This window comes from Sus scrofa, chromosome 4 (assembly GCF_054392235.1).
Source record: "Sus scrofa isolate SSC_HxYL_T2T_F1_AM1 chromosome 4, Sscrofa_HxYL_maternal_Yorkshire_Landrace_v2.0, whole genome shotgun sequence".
NCBI classification, from domain to species: domain Eukaryota; kingdom Metazoa; phylum Chordata; class Mammalia; order Artiodactyla; family Suidae; genus Sus; species Sus scrofa.
The window spans coordinates 135,669,542-135,691,747 of NC_139386.1; the positions used below are offsets into that span (position 1 = coordinate 135,669,542).

Consider the following 22,206-nt stretch of genomic DNA (forward strand, 5'->3'; position numbering starts at 1 on the left):
AAAGCGATTTCAGAGATATGGTAAGAACAAAAGGACAAATGAAGAGAGAGTGAGAGTGAGAAATAGTGACAATGAGCATAAGTAAGTCTTTCAAGATGTTTTACTGTGAGCAGGGGCAGAAAATGGAGCTAGAGAAAGAGGAGAAATTGAATGGATGAATAGAGAAGAAAGGGAGGGAGGGACACGAGGTCAGGGGGGCTTTTAATGAGTGATGTGCAGCATATTCGATGCTATTAAAATGGTCTGGTCAAGAGAGGAAAATCGACAGTGCAGTGAAAATGGGGTGCTTTCAGAAGGGAGGACTTAGGCTGCAGGTGGGTACAGCGAGGAGCTGGCCTCCGACGGCAGGAACAGAGACACAGCTCGTGCAAGAGAAGGGAACAGGAGCAGGGCTCGAGTGCCGTCTTGGTAGGACAGGCACTAGGAGGAAGAGATGGCTCCGGGATCTCAGTGAAGAACGAGGCAAGGCTGTGGACTTGAACGTGAGGAGGGAATGGAGGTTCGGAGACAGAAATGAACTCGTCAGATGCCTTGCTGAGTCAGCTTCCTCAGTTACACACATTCGTGAAATTCACTTACGATCAGTACAATGTCAGCAGCTATGTTTACATTATCCCCAGTTTTATTAATGTTTAAATATGTACATATTTACAAATATTTATGCACATACATATGTACACATATACATGTAAAATATTACATGCACATACATATATGCAAATGTTATATACATATACATGTATATTATATACATACTATTTAAAGGTATACCTTACAATGATGCCTACACTGAATTATTGGTTGGCAGGTAGCCTTGCCATGCAGTGGTTTTCATGGATCTCTGAATATTTGAGTTCAGTACCACTGTGGAATACTGAGAGGTTAGAAGAGTTTATGAATTCTCTCCTAGTACTGCAAGAAAGGTCTAACATTTTTAAAAATTGTAAATTTAATTCACACATTTACAAATTAAAGAAAAAATATAATCATCTCAATAGATGAAACGAAAATCATTTAGTACAATTTCATATCCATACACTGAGCATCATACTTAATGGGAAAACGTCAAAGAAATGAGCAAAGATCACTACTATTCACCATTTCTGTTTGACATGTACTGTCAGAGTCCCAGCCAGTGCAGTAATATATGAGAAATAACCTGCAATAGATGGTTAGAATTAATGAGAGTTTAGCAAAATGCTAATAGACAAAAATTATTCCATTCTTTACCAGCAGCGATTAGAAGAGTTTTAAAAATACAATTTTAAAATAAAAGCTAATACAGTTAGTAAAAAAAAATTAAGTACCTAGGAATAAACTTAATAAATGATTTGCAAAGTTAAGCACCTGGAAACAAATTTAACAAAAAACTTTTTTGAAGAAAGTGTTCATTGGAGTTCCCGTCGTGGCGCAGTGGTTAACGAATCCGACCAGGAACCATGAGGTTGCAGTTTCGATCCCTGGCCTCGCTCAGTGGGTTAAGGATCCAGCGTTGCTGTGAGCTGGGGTGTAGGTCACAGACGTGGCTTGGATCCCGAGTTGCTGTGGCTCTGGCGTAGGCTGGTGGTTACAGCTCAGATTCGACCCCTAGCCTGGGAACCTCCATGTGCCACAGGAGCGGCCCTAGAAAAGACAAAAAAAAATTGTTCATCAGTTTAGTAACAAATACAAACTGATGTATATTTTATATTCATGGATAGGAATACTCAATATCAAAAAAAAGTTAATTCTCCCCTAAATTAGCCTACAATTTCAGTCAGCCTCCTATGGGATTTTTTAATGTAACTTGATTGATGAAAAGTGATTTTAAAATTTACATGGAGGATCAAAGGGCTAACATGACAGTTTTCAAGAACAGGTTGCTTGGGTTGGTGGCAGAAGTGAGCCAAGGCAGAACTTGCTTGCCTGATGTCATAACTTACTGAAGCTAATTGTTCGGTGCCATATCCTCATTCACAGGCAGACCAACAGACCAGTAGAAATAGGGTGTAGACCCAGATCTAAGTATGTTTTAAACTTCACATGTAACACATTGTTTATGCATTGAAGATTCACGAGGAAAGGGTGAAATATTTGATAAATGGTTCTGGTTTAATTGGTTATCCAAATGGAGGAAAAAACAAACCTCTCCTTCACGTCAAGGCCCGTGCGCACACACACACACACACACACACACACACACACTAGTGACTCTCCAATTAGATTAAAGATCCAGTTGTAAACATCAAAGTTTTAAACAGGAGAATGTTTTATGAGTTCGTGGAAGGAGGTGAGCCCGTACATATCTCTTAAACACTAAAGTAATAGGAAAATATTGACGAATTTGACTACATTAAAACTGTGAACTTGTGTGAATTGGAAGGTATACTAAACAGTGAAAAACTAAGCACCAGACTAGGAAAAGACATCTGTGATACATAGAATGAACGAAATACAAATATAAAGACTATGTATTAGAAACTTTTCTTTTTTATTTTTTATATTACTCAATGAATTTATTACATTTATAGTTGTACAATGGTCATCACAACCCAATTTTATAGCATTTCCATCCCAAACCCCTAGCACATCCCCCCACCCCCCAACCTGTCTCATTTGGAAACCATAAGTTTTTCAAAGTCTGTGAGTCAGTATCTGTTCTGCAAAGAAGTTCATTGTGTCCTTTTTTCAGATTCCACATGTCAGTGAAAGCATTTGATGTTGGTGTCTCATTGTCTGACTGACTTCACTTAGCATGGTAATTTCTAGGTCTATCCATGTTGCTAAAAACACGGTATTTTGTTCCTTTTAATGGCTGAGTAATATTCCATTGTGTATATGTACCACATCTCGATCCACTCCTCTGTGGTTGGACATTTAGGTTGTTTCCATGTCTTGGCTATTGAAAATAGTGCTGCAATGAACATTGGAGTACATGTGTCTTTGCGAGTCATGGTTTTCTCTGGATAGATGCCCAGGAGTGGAATTGCTGGATCCAATGGTAGTTCTTTTTTTAGTTTTCTGAGGAACCTCCATACTGTGATGGAGCTGGAGACTCTCGTACTAAGTGAAGTAAATCAGAAAGAGAAAGCCAAATACTACATGATATCGCTTATATCTGGAATCTAATGTATGGCACGAACAAACCTTTCCACAGAAAAGAAACTCATGGACTTGAAGAACAGACTTGCGGTTGCCAAGCGGGGAGGGAGAGGGAGTGGTCGGGACTGGAAATCTGGAGTTAATAGAGGCAAACTGTTGCCTTTGGATGGATAAGCAGTGAGATCCTGCTGTACAGCACTGGGAACTCTCTCTAGTCCATTGTGGTGGAACCTGATGGAGGCTAATGTGAGAAGAATGTATGTATATGTGTGACTGGCTCACTTTGCTGCACAGTAGAAATTGACAGAACACTGTGAACCAGCTACAATGGGAGAAAACAAAATCATTTAAAAAACAAAACACATGAATAAGTAAAAGCTCATGTAGTTAACCTCTGTGATGTAAATCAGCCCCTCTTAAAAAGTCCACATTAACCACAAGTAGGTCTCCTGTTAGTGTCACTGTCACTTCAACAACCTCTGGATGCAGCTAGAACCACAGCAGTCGAGCTCACCCGCTCTGGCGTCCAAGTTCAGCGGGCTTTTTGAGGCTAGCAGGACATCTGCTCAGAAGTGCCGGCATGAGTCATTTCCTTGGGTATCTGTGTGTTCGTTCAGCAGGTATTGATCAAGAGCCTTCGTGGCAGCGGCAAACCACACTTTATTCTTTGTCCACATCATTTTTGTAGTTTGCCAAGCTTTGGGACACGAATTCGAGATTTCTGTTTTCATTTCCAGCTAATGCAAGGAATGCTGTGATTAATTATTAGCTATTTTAAAACTCGCAGCCTGGCTTACTGGGGATCTCATTTAAGCCTAAGCATTGTAGACCTGCACATTCACATGACTCCTAAAATATTTTAGCCACATTTTACCGAAAAAAGTAGTTATTAAAAATGTTTAGTCTGCTTTTGTCTAAACAAAATATAGCTTGAAATGAAAATATTTTATTTTCAAGTTTAATGTGACTCCCTTCTTTCCTTCCATGCGTTTCTTTTCTCTCCTTTTTTATACTAAGATCAGATAGCATTTCCTTAGTCTTACATGCCATGGAGATTTTGAGATTCTCCTTCACCAGGTATTAGATATATTTTATAATTGTGTACATTCAACAGTATCTTGAGCCCATAGTAGTTCATAGAACTGCTGAAATGGATGCATTTGGGTTTTCTTTCATTATGTTCTGGCTAATTCAATGTGTGTACTGAAGCCAAGCAGTTTTCCTCCTATAGTTAAGAATGGCTTAATTTTGTCTTTCGGGGCCGGTCTGCATATGTGAACTCCACTCGCTAGTAACAGCTGTGCCTCTAATGCCTCGAGACCTCTTTTTAAATAATTACACAAACAGTATTGTAGAGAAGTAACCCTCGTTTTTCCTCAGTGTTCAGTTCAGTGGCTGTGTGATACAAGTATGTCAGCATTCTATCCAGCCCTATCTAACAGCTTACCTTCTTGTTTATACTAAACATTCAGGGACCTGAAGGAGTTGTGGGAATTCCAGGACAAAGAGGCCGTCCCGGAAAAAAGGTAATTTTTTTTACGTCTTTTCATGCTGGTTTTCTTTCTTCGATGTGCCCCGAGCTCCATGGTATATATACTGTGATGCTTTTCTTCACGAAGAGATAAAGCAATAAAAAATGGTAAATTTGGCTTTACAGGCACACTTGTAATAGTTAATATTTAATTCCCTTAGGAGCACTTATTACCCTAACTCTCTGAAGGGAATTTTCTATCTTGTAGTTTCTAAAAAGAAATTTTCTTTTTCTCTCCTGTTTACCAAAAATTCCGTAGAATTTTTGGGCAAGAAAAGAGAAAAGAAAAATATTATCCCATTTGTGCTATTTTGTAGCAGCTCGAGTGAAATATTTAGGGGAGAGAGATAGTATTAGGATTGTTTCTGGGTTTGTTTTAATGTATTTTTCTAAATTGAAAAGGTTAATGATGGATTTTTTCTTGTCCGTATATCAACTAAGAAACACAAAATAGGTTTGATTTTCTTCCTTTATAGTTTACTAAGAAAACGTGATGTATTTGTAAAATTTCACCCACTATAATGAAAAAAAATTCATCCTGTATAGAGTCAGTAATTTGCTCAGGAATTGGTGAGACATAAAGATGATTTTCCCATTGTACTGCAGTTCAGAATCTGTTTACTGTACTTAACGACAAGTCACAGCACATTCTAGTTCCTAAAATCAGATTCTGTTATTTCTGCAAATAGTCCATCCTTCTCGTAATTTGGGGGCAGTGTAAATGATGAAATGAATGAGGCGAATTTTAGTTAAAAATAAGCTTGATCCTGAAGTCTCTCTCATCCAACAGAGTGTCGTCCCTAAAGTCAGCATTAGAATGGGGCGCGCAGGTCCTTCCCCCACCTGTGCCTTTGGGGAAGCCTGTGAACTCTGAGGAGTAACCAGAAATTTCCCGACTGTGGCCATCGTTGCATTTACTTGATTATCAATAAGAGAGCAGGTTGGTTCCCACATTCGGAAGACAAATAGAACGTGTAATGTTTAAAAGCAGCTAGACTCTGGTGCTAGAGAAGGATCAGTTAGCCTGTTGGAAAACGGAAGGTCACTCGTTTTCTGAAGGAGCTAAAATGATTTTCAAAAAATGTTGCTGATTTTTAAAGACAAACTCCAACCAAGTGAGTGGTCGTCCTGAATATACAGAGCCTTTTGCGTGAGATTTTTGTGGCATTGAAGTTCTCTACAGAAATAGGCTTCACGTAGGGCCTGTGTTTTCTCAGGATAACAGTAAATACATGTATGCACACGTATGTACATTCATATATAATAAATTTCAAAATAAAATCTTGTTTATTTGTAATTCAGCATGAGCACCAGGTCTTTCCTGCATATTCGGCCAGTTTTTTTTACGTTAGTTTTCCAAAATTACTTTTTTTTTTCTTTTTATGGCCACAGCTGCGGCATATGGATGTTCCCAGGCTAGGGGTCGAATGGGAGCTGCAGCTGCCAGCCTCCACCACAGCCAGAGCCACAGCTGATCCATCCGAGCTGCATCAGCCACCTATGGCAAAGCTTGCTGAAAGGCCGGACTCTTAGCCCACTGGGCAAGGCCAGAGTTCAAATCCACATCCTCATGGGGACTGTGTCAGGTTCTTACCCTGCTGAGCCACAGTGGGGACTCCCAGAAGTTACCTTTCAGCTAACCTGGGTGGTGAGGCTACACTGCTGTTGTCAGGGGCTGTGGTCCCACAGAGTTGAAGCAGAGTCACGGTTTGTAGACTTTGGCTTACAGAACAGCCTCTGGAGCCATTCAGTGTCTGATATAGGTAATTAATCCAAGTATCATTTTTTCTTCCTTCTCTCTCTTACTATCGGCATCGACAGGGTGACAAAGGACAGCTGGGGCCCACGGGAGAAACTGGAAGCCGAGGGGCCCTGGGACCAAGTGGAGAAAGCGGTCTGAAAGGCGCCAGAGGCACTAGAGGTGCCGTGGTCAGTATTTGGTTTGTGTCCAGAAGTGAGTGCGCTGTGGATGGAAAAGCAATGCATCCGTGTCCTAAAGGCCCCGTCCTTGATTAATTTTACAGAGAGAGCAGAAGTTCTACTGAAAATAATCCACCTCCGGGGGCTGTGGCGGATTGTAAGCATTCCACAGTAAACGGCGTCCGGCGTCGTGGTTCTGGACGCGAGAAGGGAAAGGAGAGACAGCTCAGAATGGGAAAAAAACATGAAACAAGGTTTAAGAAGATCAGATTGTAACTCCCAGCCTAAGTAGGAAAGTTTATATGCTTGCACTTAAAATCAGGATTTAATATCTCTCTAAAACGATGCTGTCGTGGATGACAGATTGCTTTGAAAATTAGCTTTACTTGAAAATGGATTTTCTTTATACGCTTAGATTCTACATGCTTCTCTGGAGATTATTTTTCTAGCCGTTGTGATAAGTTTCCAAAAATCTACTAATTTTTAATCTTTTGTATGAATTTTACATGACGTTGGAAACAAAGATAGCATAATCCTTCTGAACCTACTATAGCAAAATTTTGTTGCTAACGTGACCTCAGAAAGTCCCAGCTGCAGAAGTGCAAGAGACTTCAGAGTTAGTCTTTGGACTGTTTCATACGGGTATTTACAAGGTGCACAAGGTGCACGTGTCTGTGTCCACATCACCGGTGGCTCTGCTCCGGGGCCTCCGCGGAGCTGGCACAGTCTGTCGTTTCAGGAGGTTTCCCTCAGGCTCCTTTGAAGTTTTCCACTCCTTCCTGCCATCGTTCTGGTCCAGGCCATCTTTACTTCCTTTTACTTAAATTACTGAGATTTTTCTGCTTTGGCTCGTGAGTTCAAAAACGTTCTATAATGTGACTGATTTTCAATTTTTTCCAGTTTTTTTGAGCCTCGGTTGACAGACATCCCTGTGTGTGTGCAGCGTAGTGATTTGATTTACACACATCATGAGAGGATCACAAGTTTAGTGAACATCCATCCACAGACACAAAAGAAACAGAAAAAACGAATATGCTCCTTGTGGGGAGACCCTCAGGCTCTCCTCTCTCACTTTCACGGGTACCCTGCGGTCCTGGTAACTGTTTGGGTCGGGGGTGCAGGACCCCCTGAGGACCTACCTGTCTTGGAGCCGGGAGAGTCGGCCCTGCCGACTGCCCTCAGGCGGTTTCCCATCCCACCTTCCACCTCTGCTAACCCATCACCTGATCGCTGCTCCTGTGAGGGTGTTTGCTTTGAAATATAAGTGACATATGACACTGGATTTCCTCTTACACAGCACAGGGATTCAGTATTTCTCGATGTTTCAAAATGATCCCCACGGGAAGTCTGCTTTTAATGTCCAGTTTCGATATCGTTCCATACAAAAATGTCATAGGTGCGTTGAGCCTGTGCCCCATGTTGTACGTTTGAGAACCGCGACTCATTTATTTTGCACCTGGAAGGTTCTAACTCTTAGTCTCCCTCATGTGTGACTTTCCTCTGTTTGTTCATCTGTTTTATTTTTTGGATCCCACATGTAAGTGATATCATACGATATTTACCTTTCTCTGTCTGACTTCTTTCAATAAGGAAAATACCTTCTGACTTCCTGTGCTAAGCGTAAGATTTCTGGGTCCATCCATATTGTTCCACGTGTCCAGATTTCACTCTTTTTATGGCTAATATTCCACCGTGTATTCGAAACCACATCTCCATTCATCTATCAACGGGCACTTAGGTTGTTTCCATGTCTTGGCTTTTGTAAACAATCGCAACGGACATAGGGGTACTTATATCTTTTCTAATTAGTGTTTTCGTTTTCTTCAGATAAATATTCAGGAGTGGAATTGCTGGATCGTGTGGTAGTCCTATTTTTAATTTTAATTTTTTGAGGCAGTTCCATGCTGTTTTCCATAGTGGCTGCACCAATTTATATTCCTACCAACAGTGAACAAGTGTTCCTTTTTCTCCACGTCCTCCCCAGCACTTTTTATTTGTTGTTTTTTGATAACAGCCATTCACATAGGTGTGAGGTGGTGTCTCGTTCTGGGATGACTTGCAGTCCCCCGATGATTCGTGATGTTGAGGCTCTTTTTATGTGCCCCGAGGACATCCAGGAGTCCTCTGTGGAAAAAGGCCGATTTGGATCCTCTGCCCATTTTTCAGTTGGGTTGTTTGATTTTTTGACATTGAGTTGTATGATTTCTTTGTATATTTGGACTATTAATCCCTTATTAGATTTACTGTTTGCAAATATCTTCTCCCATTCATTAGGTGGCCTTTTTGTGTTATCGATAGTTTCCTCGATGGTATAAAAGCTTTTCTGTTTTGTATAGTCCATTTGTCTAATTTTGCTTTTGTTTATTTTGCCTTAGGAGACGTATCCCAAAAAATGCTCCTGAGAGCATATTGTCAAAGAGCACACTGCCCGTGTTTTCTCTTATGTTTCAGGACTTACATTCCAGTCTGTAAAACACTGAACTTCTTTTTGTGCATGGTGTGAGAGAGTAGTCTGGCTTGATTCTTTTATATGTAGCTATTTATTGAAGAGGATTTTTCCATTGTATATTCTTGCCTCCTTGGTCATAGATTAATTGCCCATAAAAGCATATATATTCATTTCCGAGCTCTCTATTCTGTTCCATTGATCTATTTTTGTGTCTGTTTTTGTGCCACTACCATACTGTTTTGGTTACTGTAGCTTTGTAGTATTGTTTGAAACCAGGGAGAATGATACCTCCAACTTTGTTCTTTCTCAAGCATTCTTGAAATTTCTTGAGGGGGTGGGAATCCATTTTGGCTCTTCACATACCTCCATCTTTGTTCTTCTTTATCAAGCAATCTTGACACTTCTTAAGAAAAAAAATCAATTTTGGCTATTCAGGGTCTCCACACAAATTTTTAAATTATTTATTCTAGTTCTGTGAAAAATGCCATTGTTACAGGGATTGCATTTAACCTGTAGTTTACCTCGGGAGTATGATCACTTTAACAATTTCCTGGCCGTGCCCATGGCAAAAAGAAATTCCCAGGCCAGGAGGCAAACTGACACCACAGCAGTAATGGAGGCCACTGCGGTGACTATGCCAGATACTTAACCCACTATGCCACAAGGGAACTCCTTGATGCAATTTAAAATGGAATTTTTTTCTTAATTTCTCTTTCTGATAGTTTATTGCAAAAGATTTCTATATATTAATTTTGTATCCTGCAACCTTACTGAATTCATTGATGAGCTCTAGTAATTTTTTGATGGCTTCTTTAGGATTTTCTTTGTGTAGTATCATAGCATCTGTAAACAGTAACAGTTTTACTTTTTCCTTCCAATTTGGATTCCTTTTATTTATTTTTCTTATGTGGTTGCTGTGGCTAGGATTCTAATACCATGTCGAATAAACATGGCAGGAGTTGTCTTGTTCCTGATCTTAGGAAACGCTTTCCACTTTTTATTGTTAACTATGATGTTAGCTGTGGGCTTGTAATATGTTTATTAAAAATTAATCACATTACCTCAACATAAATGTGAGAACAAATTTATCCAAAGAGTGTTGTCTTCAAAGTAGGCTCCTAAGAATATTCACTTTTTAAATGTTCTCAAACTACCTTCCCAAGAGGTTTCACAAAATTTACACTCCTACCTACCACTGGTACTTCTTTCTAATCCTTTTTTTTTTTCTTTCTTTTTCAGGCCACAAGTTCAGCATATGAAACTTCACAGGCTAGGGGTCGAATGGGAGCTACAGCTGCCAGCCTACACCACAGCCACAGCAATGTGGGATCCGAGCTGTGTCTGCAACCTACACCACAGCTCATGGCAATGCTGGCTCCTTTAACTCACTCAGTGAAGCCAGGGATCAAACCCAAGTCCTCATGGGTCCTAGTCGGATTCATTACTGCTGAGCCATGATGGGAACTCCGTCTTAATCCTTTTAATGTTTGTCCATCTGATAAATGAAAAAAAGTGTATCTCCTTTTCTTTCTCACATTTCCCTGATTGCAACTAAGTAATCCGTATTTTTTTTCCTTTGAAAGTTGCCTGTTCATATATACCTCACAGGTTTTTCTATTAGGTTTTTGTCTTTTTCTTAATTGCAATAACTCCTTATATTGTTTAGATGATGATTTTGTTAAATATGTTGCAAATATATTACAAATATATTTTCCTTTCTGTTATTTATCTTTTAGTATTGTTTATTGTATCTTCTGCTGAACAGAAGGTTTTAATTATTGCAGTCAAATTTGTCAGTCTTTCTTTTACATTCTAGGTTTTATCTGTTCATTAGAAGTATCTTCCCTACATAAAGAATAAAAACATATCCTTCTATATCCTTTTCCTAATACTTTTATAGCTTTATTTTTACCTTTAACCTATTAAAGCCTGTGGAGTTGTTTTTTTGTTTGTTTGTTTGTTTGTTTCTTTGCTATGATATGCTTTAAAGGACGAATTTTCTTTGTCCCAAATTGTTAGCCAGTTGTCTCAACATCATTTGCTAAGCAGTCACTCTCTTTCCCACTTTTCTGAAATGCCGCTTTTCTGTAAACTGCTCTCCAGGAATCCTTGGTCTCTCTTCTTCCCTCAATTTGGTAGTATGTTCATAGGTCAGTACCATACCATCTAAATTATTACACCATCACAGTATCTTTTGAGATCTGTTAGGGCAAGTACTTCCTAATTTATTTTTATGAAAGGTCTGGCTCTCACTATGATTTCTTTGCTCTTTCACGAGAACTTTAAAATTAGCTCAGCAAGTTCTTTTAATATTGAATCATTCAATGTAGAAATTCCTTATGTCTTTCCATTTACTTACATCTTCTATAGCCTTCAATTAAGCTGTATTATTTCCTTTATTTCTGTTCTTACACTTTTCTTATTAGATTCATTGTTAGTTTCTTATAGATTTTGTTATTTTTAAGGCAATCCTTTTTGTATTGTATCTCTCTTTGGTTCTGTGTAAGAAATTTTTTAAAACTTTATATTCACTGAATTTTGGTGATTCTTAGTGTTCTTTAGGCAAATAATTGTTTCACCTCCTTATTTATTATCCTTATTTTTGTATTGATTAGAACTTCTGGTTACTGTGATGTTTGGCTAGTCACATATTTATTCTGTGCCTCAATTTCCTTATCTCCTATTTATTTTGGGACTCACACAGGAGAGTTGATGGGAAAATTTTTTGATAAAATGAAAGATACGACATTTTTAAACTAATTTTTGCTTTTTTCAGTTGTCTGTTATCTTGTCAGTAGTTTAGGAACATTTACTGATTTGCCTTTAGTTTATATGGTTTCATCGTCTATATAATATTGGTAATAAGACTGATAACTGGGTAGGTATTACACGTAAGCCAAATTAGTTTAACGACTTTGACCAGAACTGAAACCATCTTCATTGGAGTATCTGAGGCCGTCAGTGAGTACAGAGTTCTTGAGCCTGTCATTACAGTATCAAAATCTATAGAGTGCATTCTAAGAGTTACTGATGTGTGTCTGCCACAGGCGTTAACAGATACAAACAGTCCTACCAAATGTCAGATACATTTCTAAGAATGTTCTGGAAGCTACAAGATTCTGGCAACTCTGAAAATATTTCTCTTCATATGATTAAGGATGTTCACACCAGAAGAAAACCAAAGAGACATTTTTGTGGGGGGGTGCTTATGTGGTTCAGAAATAAAATAAGATGAAAGTTGGAATATTATTGTTTTGTTTTCTGATTTCAGACTAAGTTGAACGTCATATCTTGAAAATCTAAATTTTAAATAATAGGAATACAGGTCTAATGATTTAAATAATTTTCTGTTTTGTTCCTCTTGTCTACTTTGTTTTTTAGGGACATTTAGGATTGATGGGACCTACTGGAGAACCAGGGATTCCAGGATTTAGGGTGAGCATTTCTCATTGGAAATAAGGAGTGTATGTTTGCATGAAAACCTATCATAAAGATGTCATCCCAGATATACAAATTCAGATGACATCTCCTGATAAACCTTTCTACCATGTTTGGGCCTCATACCCCTGCAGAGTGAATCCTGTATCTCTTTCAGAAGAATGCAGTGTCTATACCTTTCTGCTGTACTTAGGCCTCATACCCCTACAGAGTGAATCCTGTATTTCTTTCCCAGTAGTGCAGCGTCTAGTGGTGGTGTGGCCATGGTGGTTTTAGGTAGAGTACAGACAAGTGATACAGAGACTGTCTGCTTACCTGTCCTTCTGTTAGGGCCATGAAGGTCAACCAGGACTTTCTGGGTTGCCAGGACCTAAAGGAGAAAAGGTGTGTATGTATATATTGACTTTTTATCCTAAAATTAAAAATGGAACTCATGTATTCTTTCTGAAAGTATGCATGGAAACATTTTCAAAGAAGAAAAGAAGCACTGTTCAACTTGGGAAATATTGCAAATTCTAGAAGAAAAATAAAGAAATATCAAGGGCCAATGTTGCTTATGTGTGGAATCTAAATTTCCACATGTTGCAGTGTGGCCAGAATTAAAAAAAAAAAAAAAAAAAGGACACAATTGAACATATCTGTGAAACAGAAACAGACTCACAGGTATAGAGAACTGATTTGTGGTTGGTGGGGGGGTGGGGGAGGGAGGAGTGGGCGTTGGGGGTTGGCGGATGCAAACAATTGTGTGTAAGATAGATGAACAACAAGGTCCTACCGTCTAGCACAGGGGACTGGACTCACTATCCTGTGATAAACCATAATGGAAAAGAAAATGAAAAAGAATACAAATAACTGAATCGCTTGGCTGCACAGCAGCAATTAGCAGAACATAGTAAATCAACTGTACTTTAATGAAATGTTTTTTAAAAAGAAATATCAAGGGGCAAAAATTAAATACATTATTACAGTGTCTTTAATGTGCTGTTTCAAAATTGAGGTAGAATGATATATGTTACAGTACTTTGCAAAAAAAAAATTAATGACTTCTTGAAAGAGAATGTGAGACTCTTGATTAAATGCCTATAGTACATGTATAGTAAATTTTTATGAATTGAGAGTAACTACCACAGTACTTCTCTTGATTTGTAATATCATTGGAAACGCTGACACTTGGAGAAGATTAGTAAACTGCTTTTTATATAATTCAAGCAGATTGACTCTTCCAAGGAGACTGTGTATGAATTGCAACTGTGTATAAAGTATCATAAGCTAAATTTTGTAGGTAAAAAAGCTTTCACTTGAAAAAGATAAAACCATATTGCACATTTTATAACATGTTATGAAATAAAGGCTTCATATTTCAAAGTGTATTTTAGTAATTTGGTTTTGTTCATAAACCCTCTTCATCGCAGGGTTATCCGGGAGAAGATAGCACCACCCTAGGACCACCTGGGCCTCGAGGTGACCCAGTAGGTTCTTTTCTAAAATTATTTCGATGTTTTCAGATGGAATAAAGTTACCATAATAGATTCACAACACCAAGCATATTTTCTAGGAGTTTTATTTGTTTTATGACATAGGGTTTTATATGAAAGCAGTATTTGCAGTCACGTAACCTAAATATGAAAACCGTTTATATACAGCTCAAGATCCTTAACATAATATAGAAGTTTAATATAACAGCTTTCCAAATCTAACTTTTTAGCATCAAATTCATGATAACAGCTTTTTATAGAGATTATCAAAAAATGACATACTCTAGACATTTAGGGTAAAATTCAGATTTATTTCCAAATTATTAAAAAAAATCACCTTGCTGTACAGTTGAAAATTGACAGAACACTGTGAACCAGCTATAGTGGAAAAAATAAAAATCATTATATAAAAAAAATCTGATCTGTATCCTTTTTATAGTAGTTTATACACAGTTACCAAATGATTGCAAAACTCATCTAACCAGTTACTAGAGGCAATATTCTTTTTTTTTTCTTTGTCTTTTTGCCATTTTTAGGGGGCTACTCCCGCGGCATATGGAGGTTCCCAGGCTAGGGGTCGAATCCGAGCTGTAGCCACCAGCCTACACCAGAGCCACAGCAACGCGGGATCCGAGCTGCATCTGCGACCTGCACCACAGCTCACGGCAACACCGGATCCCCAATCCACTGAGCAAGGCCAGGGATCGAACCCCCAACCTCATGGTTCCCAGTCGGATTTGTTAACCACTGAGCCACGATGGGAACTCCAAGAGCCAATATTCTTTAAAGATCATTTATCTATAGTCTTCTAATTAAGCATTTTAAGGACTAGCTGTAACCATGATTTTTTTTTAGAGTAGCTCTTAGGTCTTTGATTATCTGAATAACTGTCATTCATGTTTAACTAAAACAATCTTAAAATATATATGTAAATTAAATTGGCAAAACAGAAATACCCGGTTGGTAGAAGTGAATGCAGTTGGTTAAATTTTTCATTTTTCACATGATATAGGATCAAAGAACCCTAAAACAGAAGAATCAGAATATGTAGTCACTCCTCATTTTTTGAACTGGCTCTTTGGAGGTGGATGAAAAGTGTATTTTGTTTTAGAAATAGGGTAGAGTCTAGAGTTTGACTGATTAAATCAAGCCACCTCATATGCAGGCAAACTCATCTACAAGAATATATAAAATTCGGAGTTCCTGTCGTGGCTCAGTGGTTAACGAATCCGACTAGGAACCATGAGGTTGTGGGTTCGATCCCTGGCCTCGCTCAGTGGGTTAAGGATCTGGCATTGCCATGAGCTGTGGTGTAGGTCACAGATGTGGCTCAGATCCTGCATTGCTGTGGCTCTGGCGTAGGCCAGTGGCTACAGCTCCGATTCAACCCCTAGCCTGCGAACCTCCATAAGCTGTGGGAGCGGCCCATGAAATGGCAAAAAAAAAAAAAAGAATACATAAAATTCTTTATCAGAAACCATTAACAAAGTGGAAAGAAAACCTATTAAATGGAAAAAAATTTGCAAATGATATGACCAATAAGGAATTAATATCCAAACTAGATTAACATCTCATACAACTCAACTGCTAAAAAAATAAGCAACTTGATTTAAAAAATGAGCAGAAGGCCTGAATAGACATTTTTCCAAAGAAGACATAAAGATGGCCAGCAGGCACATGAAAAGATAATCAGCATCATTAGTCATCAGAGAAATACCCATTAAAACCACAATGAGATATCATCTTACACTTGTCAGAACAGCTGCTGTCAGAAAGAACACAAATACCCAATACTGGCAAGGAGTCGGATAGCGCTGTATGCTGTTGGTAAAAATTCACTTCGTTTTCGTGTTTTATCTCACATACTTTCTCATTTGAAACTTGATGTCGTTGTTTTGGACTTTGTCTTCTCGGTATTTTTTCTCGCAGAATCATTCTGAGATTCTCTTCAAATAATTCAGTGCTTATGATCATAGTATCACTGAAATTCAATCCTTTGAAATTATTTAGTGAAACTAAACAAATTATTACACATTTGGTTTCATACCCTTGGAGAAAAATATTCCACATTAACTGTATCATCTTCATTCACAAATGCTTAGATCCACCTGTAAAATTGATTGGTTTCGCATGTGGTCTCGTAGGGTCCAGTGGGGGAACAAGGAGAGAGAGGAGAGCCTGGAGCAGAAGGCTATAAGGTAATTACTGTGAATGTCACACCGTGCTTCTGAATTTGAACAGGGTTCTCTGTGGTTCTGCTCAGCTGCAAATGAAAATAAGCGTCACTGAGATGAGTAGTGATGTCCTAGGCTTCTGATGGTAGAAGAAGCCTATTCTGTGCTTCCTGTTCCTTCTTTCTAAGACGACTTCCATCTCCTTACGCTGCTGCTTTGTCTGCTCATCATTCAGATTTCAGCCGAAATGTTACTCTCCCGAGAGGCCTTCTCCAGCTGCCCTTTGTATCCATCACTTCCTATCGCAGCTGCTCTACTTACCTTACGGCGGTTAAGGTCATCCTGTTACCCTCCTACCCCTGGATACGTTTGGCTTCTTGTTTACTGTCTGTGCTTCCCAACAAAATGTAGGATCCATGAGAATAGGACTCTTGCCTTTTACAAAACTGAAGCATTGCCACAGACACCCCGTGTCCAGTGAGGGAATCTCCCCTAGAGGGCGGTGCACGCTCACCCCGCTGTCCCGTGCGGGCCTCCTCCTGCTCTCCCTCTCCGTCTTTTGCTGGCTCTCCCCACCCGCCTTGTTCTCCTTCCTCTCTGGTCTGTCTCTCTCAACTTCTCTTGGCCCTTTCCTTGGATCGCTTAAGTCTCTCTCTCCACTTGGCCCTACTTTCATTTAGGCTGTCACCATTCTCTGCCCGAATTATTTTACCAGCCTTCTCACTGGGCCCCCAGCTCCAGGCGTAGCCCCGCAGCGCCACCCTCCTCTTCGGGTTCGTGCACTCGAACCTGCATGTCTGCCGGGTTATCTCCTCTGCAGGACATGCCTTCCCCCCTTTCTGCCCGGCACACGCATTCTTCACGATTCAGCTTCTCGTCACTTCCCAAGGAAGGTCCTCTCCGAGCTGCCCCGGGCCGTCCAGCTCACCCACCCCAGGAGGAAAAGTCAGTCACTGCTCACTGTCTTGCCCTCCCAACTTTATAATAACATCTGCTCCAGCAAATTTTTTACGAATGCAGAAGAAGAGTCCATCAGTTTGTATTGAAATGCAAAAGGACCTAAGCAATTCTAGTGAAGCTTCTAGGAAACCTTTTTGGGGAGCTTTGTATCCAACATCGCAGAGCCAAGAGGGGCAGTGGCTATTCCCTGATCCTTCTAGAAAGGTCTCTGTAAAACTACAGATAAGAGGTTGGCAAAACCGTAATAGACCTGACGGCTTCGAGTTTTGTAGTTTGCTCCGTGTGCTTGCTGTCCCTTCACTGGGCGACACCAGCTTTTCACTAGTCACGTCTCTCGTGGGCCAGCTTGATACACGCCCTGTGGTCATCAGGTTCTCTTGAGAGAAGCTCCCTCTTGACTGCCCTGTTTCTGCTGCTTGCTGACTCTGCTTGGGTTTTGCTGGGGGGAGTCAGGTGCAGAGTCCTCCCTCTTCAGTTGCGGCCCAGCTGAGCTTTCTCCCTGGAAGACCGTTCTGTCCCTCAGACAGAGGTCAGGTCCTTTATCAGAAAGTCGAACCTTAAAACCGTGAACATTTGCCGCGCAGAATGCAAACGAAGAAGGCTTTCGCTGATCTTTCTGTGGGAATGAATATGTCTTCAGTCTTGGCTGTGACCCCTCCTCCTGCCCAGAGACGGGAGAGGGGCCTGGGGCTGTGCTTCCTCTGGGCTCCTCTCTGTAGGGGCAGGAGGAGAGGCATCGGGGCTGGGGTGAAGGGGCAGCAGGGAGGGTAGGGGATTAGGCCGGAGCTCTTCCTGTAACGCTCCCCTGCCACAACCCCAGGCTGTGGCTGGTTCTGTTTACACTGGAAATGTGGTAGGTCGGCCTGCATTCCTTCTTAGGAGGCCTGGGGTGGTGACAGATAGCTGAGGTCATTGTCACTTGACTCTTGGCATCGGCAGTAACACTACCAGCCTTCCGCCCAGGAAATCTGCTGTCTGGATGGCTGTGCGCTTAGTTTGTAAGAATGGGGGCCAAAGTACACTGGAAAAGGGTTGAGGAAAGAAATTTGTTCTCAAACTCTTTATTAGTTTATTTACTATATTGGTGACCTGCCCTAACAAATTACCACAAACCAAGTGGCTTAAAAAAACAAATTTATTCGCTCGCAGTCCTGGAGGCCAGCAGGGCCGCGCTCCCACCGTGGACTCTGGGACGGATCCTTTCTCGTTTCTTCCAGCCTCTGGAGGCGGGCAGCCTCTGCTTTGTCGTCACCTGGCCTCTCTTCTGCTGATACCCCCCCCCCCCCGTGTCCCTCACAGGGCCCCTGTCAGTGGACTGGGACCCACACGGTAATCCGCATTATCTCTAGAATTCTAAACTCCGTAGCGGAATGATACCTGCAGAGACCCTTTCTCCAAATACGACCCCTTCGCGGGTTCTGAGGATTTAGGGCGCCATCGTCTTTGACGGGTTGCCTTTCAACCCACTATCTTGACCTGTAGAGAAAAACCAGACAAACTCTCCCGCTTTCTCAGTCGTCAGGACACCCAGGGGCTGTTCCGCTCTAAACGTTGCAAGAGAGACTCGCAATCCCTGTCGGATGTAAACGGAACTTTGCTTCCACTTCAAGTGGCACCCCTGCTCCCGAGGCCACACATCTTCATTACTCTAATGATGCCATCTTTTCTCTTCACAGGGCCATGTGGGAGTGCCAGGACCAAGAGGGGCCGCTGGACAGCAAGGGCCCCCAGTACGTTCTGAAAGCATCCTTTGTAATTCGGGCATTTCAAACCGTTAATGCTGCTGTATCTTACTGGGCCTCTGCTTTCTATGTGCTTCTCTTTCTGTTCCTGTTAAAGGGTGAGCCGGGTGAGCAGGGCGAGCGAGGACCCCGCGGAGAGAGAGGATCTGAAGTAAGTTGAAATCGTTGCAGACAATCTGAAGTCTGTTGCCGGCTGGAGAAAGCAGGGCGCCTGCAGCTTCAGGGAGCAGTCGATGTTCCAGGGCAAGAGCTGCCACCAGGGCTTGTCCGCCCTTGTCCCGAAACACGATTATTGATCAATTCATGCATTTTGACTGCATCCAAATTTCCTTGACTGGCAGACTAATGTGGCTTTGAGAAAACTGCCTGAAATTGTCTCAAACTAATTGTCCTTCCTTGGGGTTATTGGCAGAAATAGCAACAAGGCTTAAAACCAACATTTCACAGTGAAAACGTATGCATCACACCTGTTCAGCTGCTGAAGAGACAGTGTGTAACACAGACCCACAGTTGGTTGAAAGGATGTTTTCTGTAACATAAATCAATTATTTGTTCTCGCGCCAACTAAAAGTCTGCTGGCTTATTGAGTTTGTCCATCCCTTTCCCTGTACCCACTAGACGTGGCCTTGGCCTTGGAGAACAGCTGCTGTTGTGGTGGGCACCCGCAGGTCGCTCCTGCCCACCCTTCACGGCTTTCGGACTCTACCGACTATTGATTCCAAATCAAATTCTTAAGAAAGTGAGCTGTATGTAATGATTAGGTGAGAGTCGATACAAGTAACGAATTGGGGACCGTGCGTCTCCTGGTTTGGGCTGTCTTCACCCACTCCTGCGACTCCCATTTGTGGGAGCAAATGATGCAGTCGAGTTGAACTGGATGTTACATAGATCTTCACTCACAGGCCATTTCCTGTCGGGTCCTTAATAAATAAGAACTGATAAATAAAAACATCCTATTGAAAGTAAGCCTTAATAAGAAAAACATGCCGAAAGACTGCAGCTTTCTCACTCCCTTAGAATGCTTAATACCCAAACTGGAAACAGTTGTGGAAGAAGCCGTGAACCTAGAATGCTGCCGCTGCCTTCGCGCGACTTCCTTCTATTGGCACTAAGTACGTTTGATGCTAACGTTTCTAATCGTTTGCAGTGAATACTTTCATAGTCTCAGTGTTTCCTTGAGGTGCATCTCAGGAAGGAGGATTGTTCGATGTTGCTTAGTGTCTGTTAAAATCACGCCAGTGCAAGTGAAACATTCTTTCCTAGACGGCGCAGCTCCCGCCTGCAGGTCAGCTCGCCTGGGTTGCAGCTGAAAGGGGCTGAGGAGCCACGGGTTCGGTTTCGTATCGTCCAGGGGACTGGTTCTTTCCCCGCCACGGGCAATGCTGGCCTGCAGTCTGCGGCTACATTCAGAAGCCGCGTAGAATTGCAGGAGTCCTAAGTGCTGCAAGATAATCTTGGACTATGTGCTAGTCACTGTTAGGTGGTTCGAATGGCCAGGTGGATCCTGTCGAATCGCCATCACCTTGCTTTGGCAAAGCTTTAAATTTGTTTTTTAGATCTGGAAATGGCCCTGAAAAATCATTTGGACAAACTTCTCAGTGTTTTTAAAATGGAGAAATTTAGGTCCCAGAGAGATTGTGAGTTACCCAACATCACAGGACAGTGAGCGACAGAACCAACGCCAGAAACTTTGTTGCCTGACTCCTGTTAGTACACAAAAGCCTTCTAATACTCTGAAGTCTTTTATAAATTAAGTAAAATATGATTAATTCTACTTAACCAACTAATTATGTTATTGGTCTCTCAGACATGAAACTGCGGACAGCTAAGAAGAAAAAGTTGGAGCAATTCAGGTTGAGACCAGTTACAAACCACTACATTTTTTAGGGACTTTTATAATGCAGATGCAGTGCAGCGCCCCAAAATGGCTTTCAAATACTGAGACCCAAGCCAAACTCTTAATTTCCTCCCAAAATAAAATTCCAGATTTTAGTGAACTGGAATCTCTTGGTTTGAAAAAAGGAGTCCAATTCTTCCTTAACTCCCTAAACCCGCGTTTGTGTTTTAAAGTGACCCTCGCCAGCAGAGTGAGCACAGCATTGCGAGGACTCGCCGCCTTCATTTAAATAAAAACCAGACAAGTGGTAGGACTATAATGGCTCATTTAAAAATTTCCATCATCTAAAGAGTTAGATTATCTTCTCTGGTAGACAGTCTATAAAGTGGCACCATCTCAGTGAATGGAAAGCGTTTTTAATGCCTCTGATTTCAGGAGTTCCCAACTTGGCTCAGCGGTTAACAAATCTGAGGGTCTCCATGAAGACACAGGTTCAATCCCTGGCCTCACTCGATGAGTTAAGGATCCGGCATTGCCGTGAGTTGTGGTATAGGTCACAGATGTGGCTCGGATCTGGCGTCGCTGTGGCTGTGGTGGAGGCCGGTGGCTACAGCTCCAATTGGACCCCTGGCCTGGGAACCTCCACATGCCGTGGGTGTGGTCCTGCAAAGACAAAAAAAAAAAAAAATCCATAAATGCATCTGATTTCAAGCGGGCCCTTCTGGTTTTCACCGCTAGGCAGACAAAAGAAAGCAGTGTTACCCACTCTAAAGGCTCTGCCTGTGAAATTCATCTGCCTTTCCTATTATGAGAACAGAAATGTCTGTTGATTTATGAAGTACTTCTATTTAAATTATTTGAGGAAGTTGAGTTTGAAAATAGCATGGGATGCTTCTAGCTCTTTTGTATCTGAGTTCTGGGTGTCGACGGAGGAATGCCTTTCTGTCTCCTTCTTGTGAAACCTGCTCGTCCACTGATGCCTCACACGACAACGTCTTTCCTTTGTCTTTGGCCCAGCGTTCATTTCCTACTGAGCCGATTGCCTCTGTGCAGGACTAATATTTAGTAATGCTTGGCTCTTGATTTAGGTATAAGACTACCCAGCAATTCCAACTTCAAGACTTTTTTCAATGCACAAATTCAAAAAAAGTACCAATATTCTGCATTTTCTTGATCTTACGAATTTAAAACCCCCATTGTGCGTCCATGGCTTCTCTCACTGGCCTGCCTCCTTTTAGCTGTGGTGGTAACGATTATAATGAAATCTTTCCTGAACTGAACAGGTAGATTTTGCTATAATTGTCCCATTACAAGTAGCAAAATACACTTTAAAAATAATTTTCAGGAGTTGCTGCCGTGGTGCAGGGAGGCAAGAATCCAGCTGCTGTGGCCTGAGTTGCTTGGGAGGAGCGGGTTCAAGCCCTGACCAGCGCCACCACAGCTGTGGCTCAGATTCAGTCTGTGGCCTGGGGACTTCAGTGCTGTGGGTGCAGCCATATAATAATAATCACAATAATAATAGTCGTAATTTTCCTTTAGTGAATTCTCTTGGGAACTGCTTCCTGACGCCCGTCCAGGTGTTAATGACAGTCTGGTTTT

The 22,206-nt window shown here is 41.3% G+C and overlaps 1 protein-coding gene across 38 annotated transcripts in view; it reads left to right on the forward strand.

Annotated features, from left to right (window-relative positions):
• COL24A1 (collagen type XXIV alpha 1 chain) overlaps positions 1-22,206 on the forward strand; it is a 330,869-nt gene that overhangs the window by 242,541 nt on the left and 66,122 nt on the right. For 34 of the 38 annotated variants that reach the window (XR_014844919.1, XR_014844921.1, XM_085024166.1 and 31 more), the window contains 8 exons: positions 4,554-4,607; positions 6,434-6,541; positions 12,363-12,416; positions 12,750-12,803; positions 13,832-13,888; positions 16,039-16,092; positions 18,705-18,758; positions 18,868-18,921. Coding sequence is in view for 36 of the 38 variants with exons in the window: in XM_085024166.1 (XP_084880292.1) it covers positions 4,554-4,607; positions 6,434-6,541; positions 12,363-12,416; positions 12,750-12,803; positions 13,832-13,888; positions 16,039-16,092; positions 18,705-18,758; positions 18,868-18,921 (489 nt within the window). In the remaining 2 variants the exon portion in view is untranslated. The remainder of the gene's footprint in view (positions 1-4,553; positions 4,608-6,433; positions 6,542-12,362; positions 12,417-12,749; positions 12,804-13,831; positions 13,889-16,038; positions 16,093-18,704; positions 18,759-18,867; positions 18,922-22,206) is intronic. The other 4 variants (XM_085024171.1, XM_085024177.1, XM_085024172.1 and 1 more) reach the window with 1 other exon arrangement.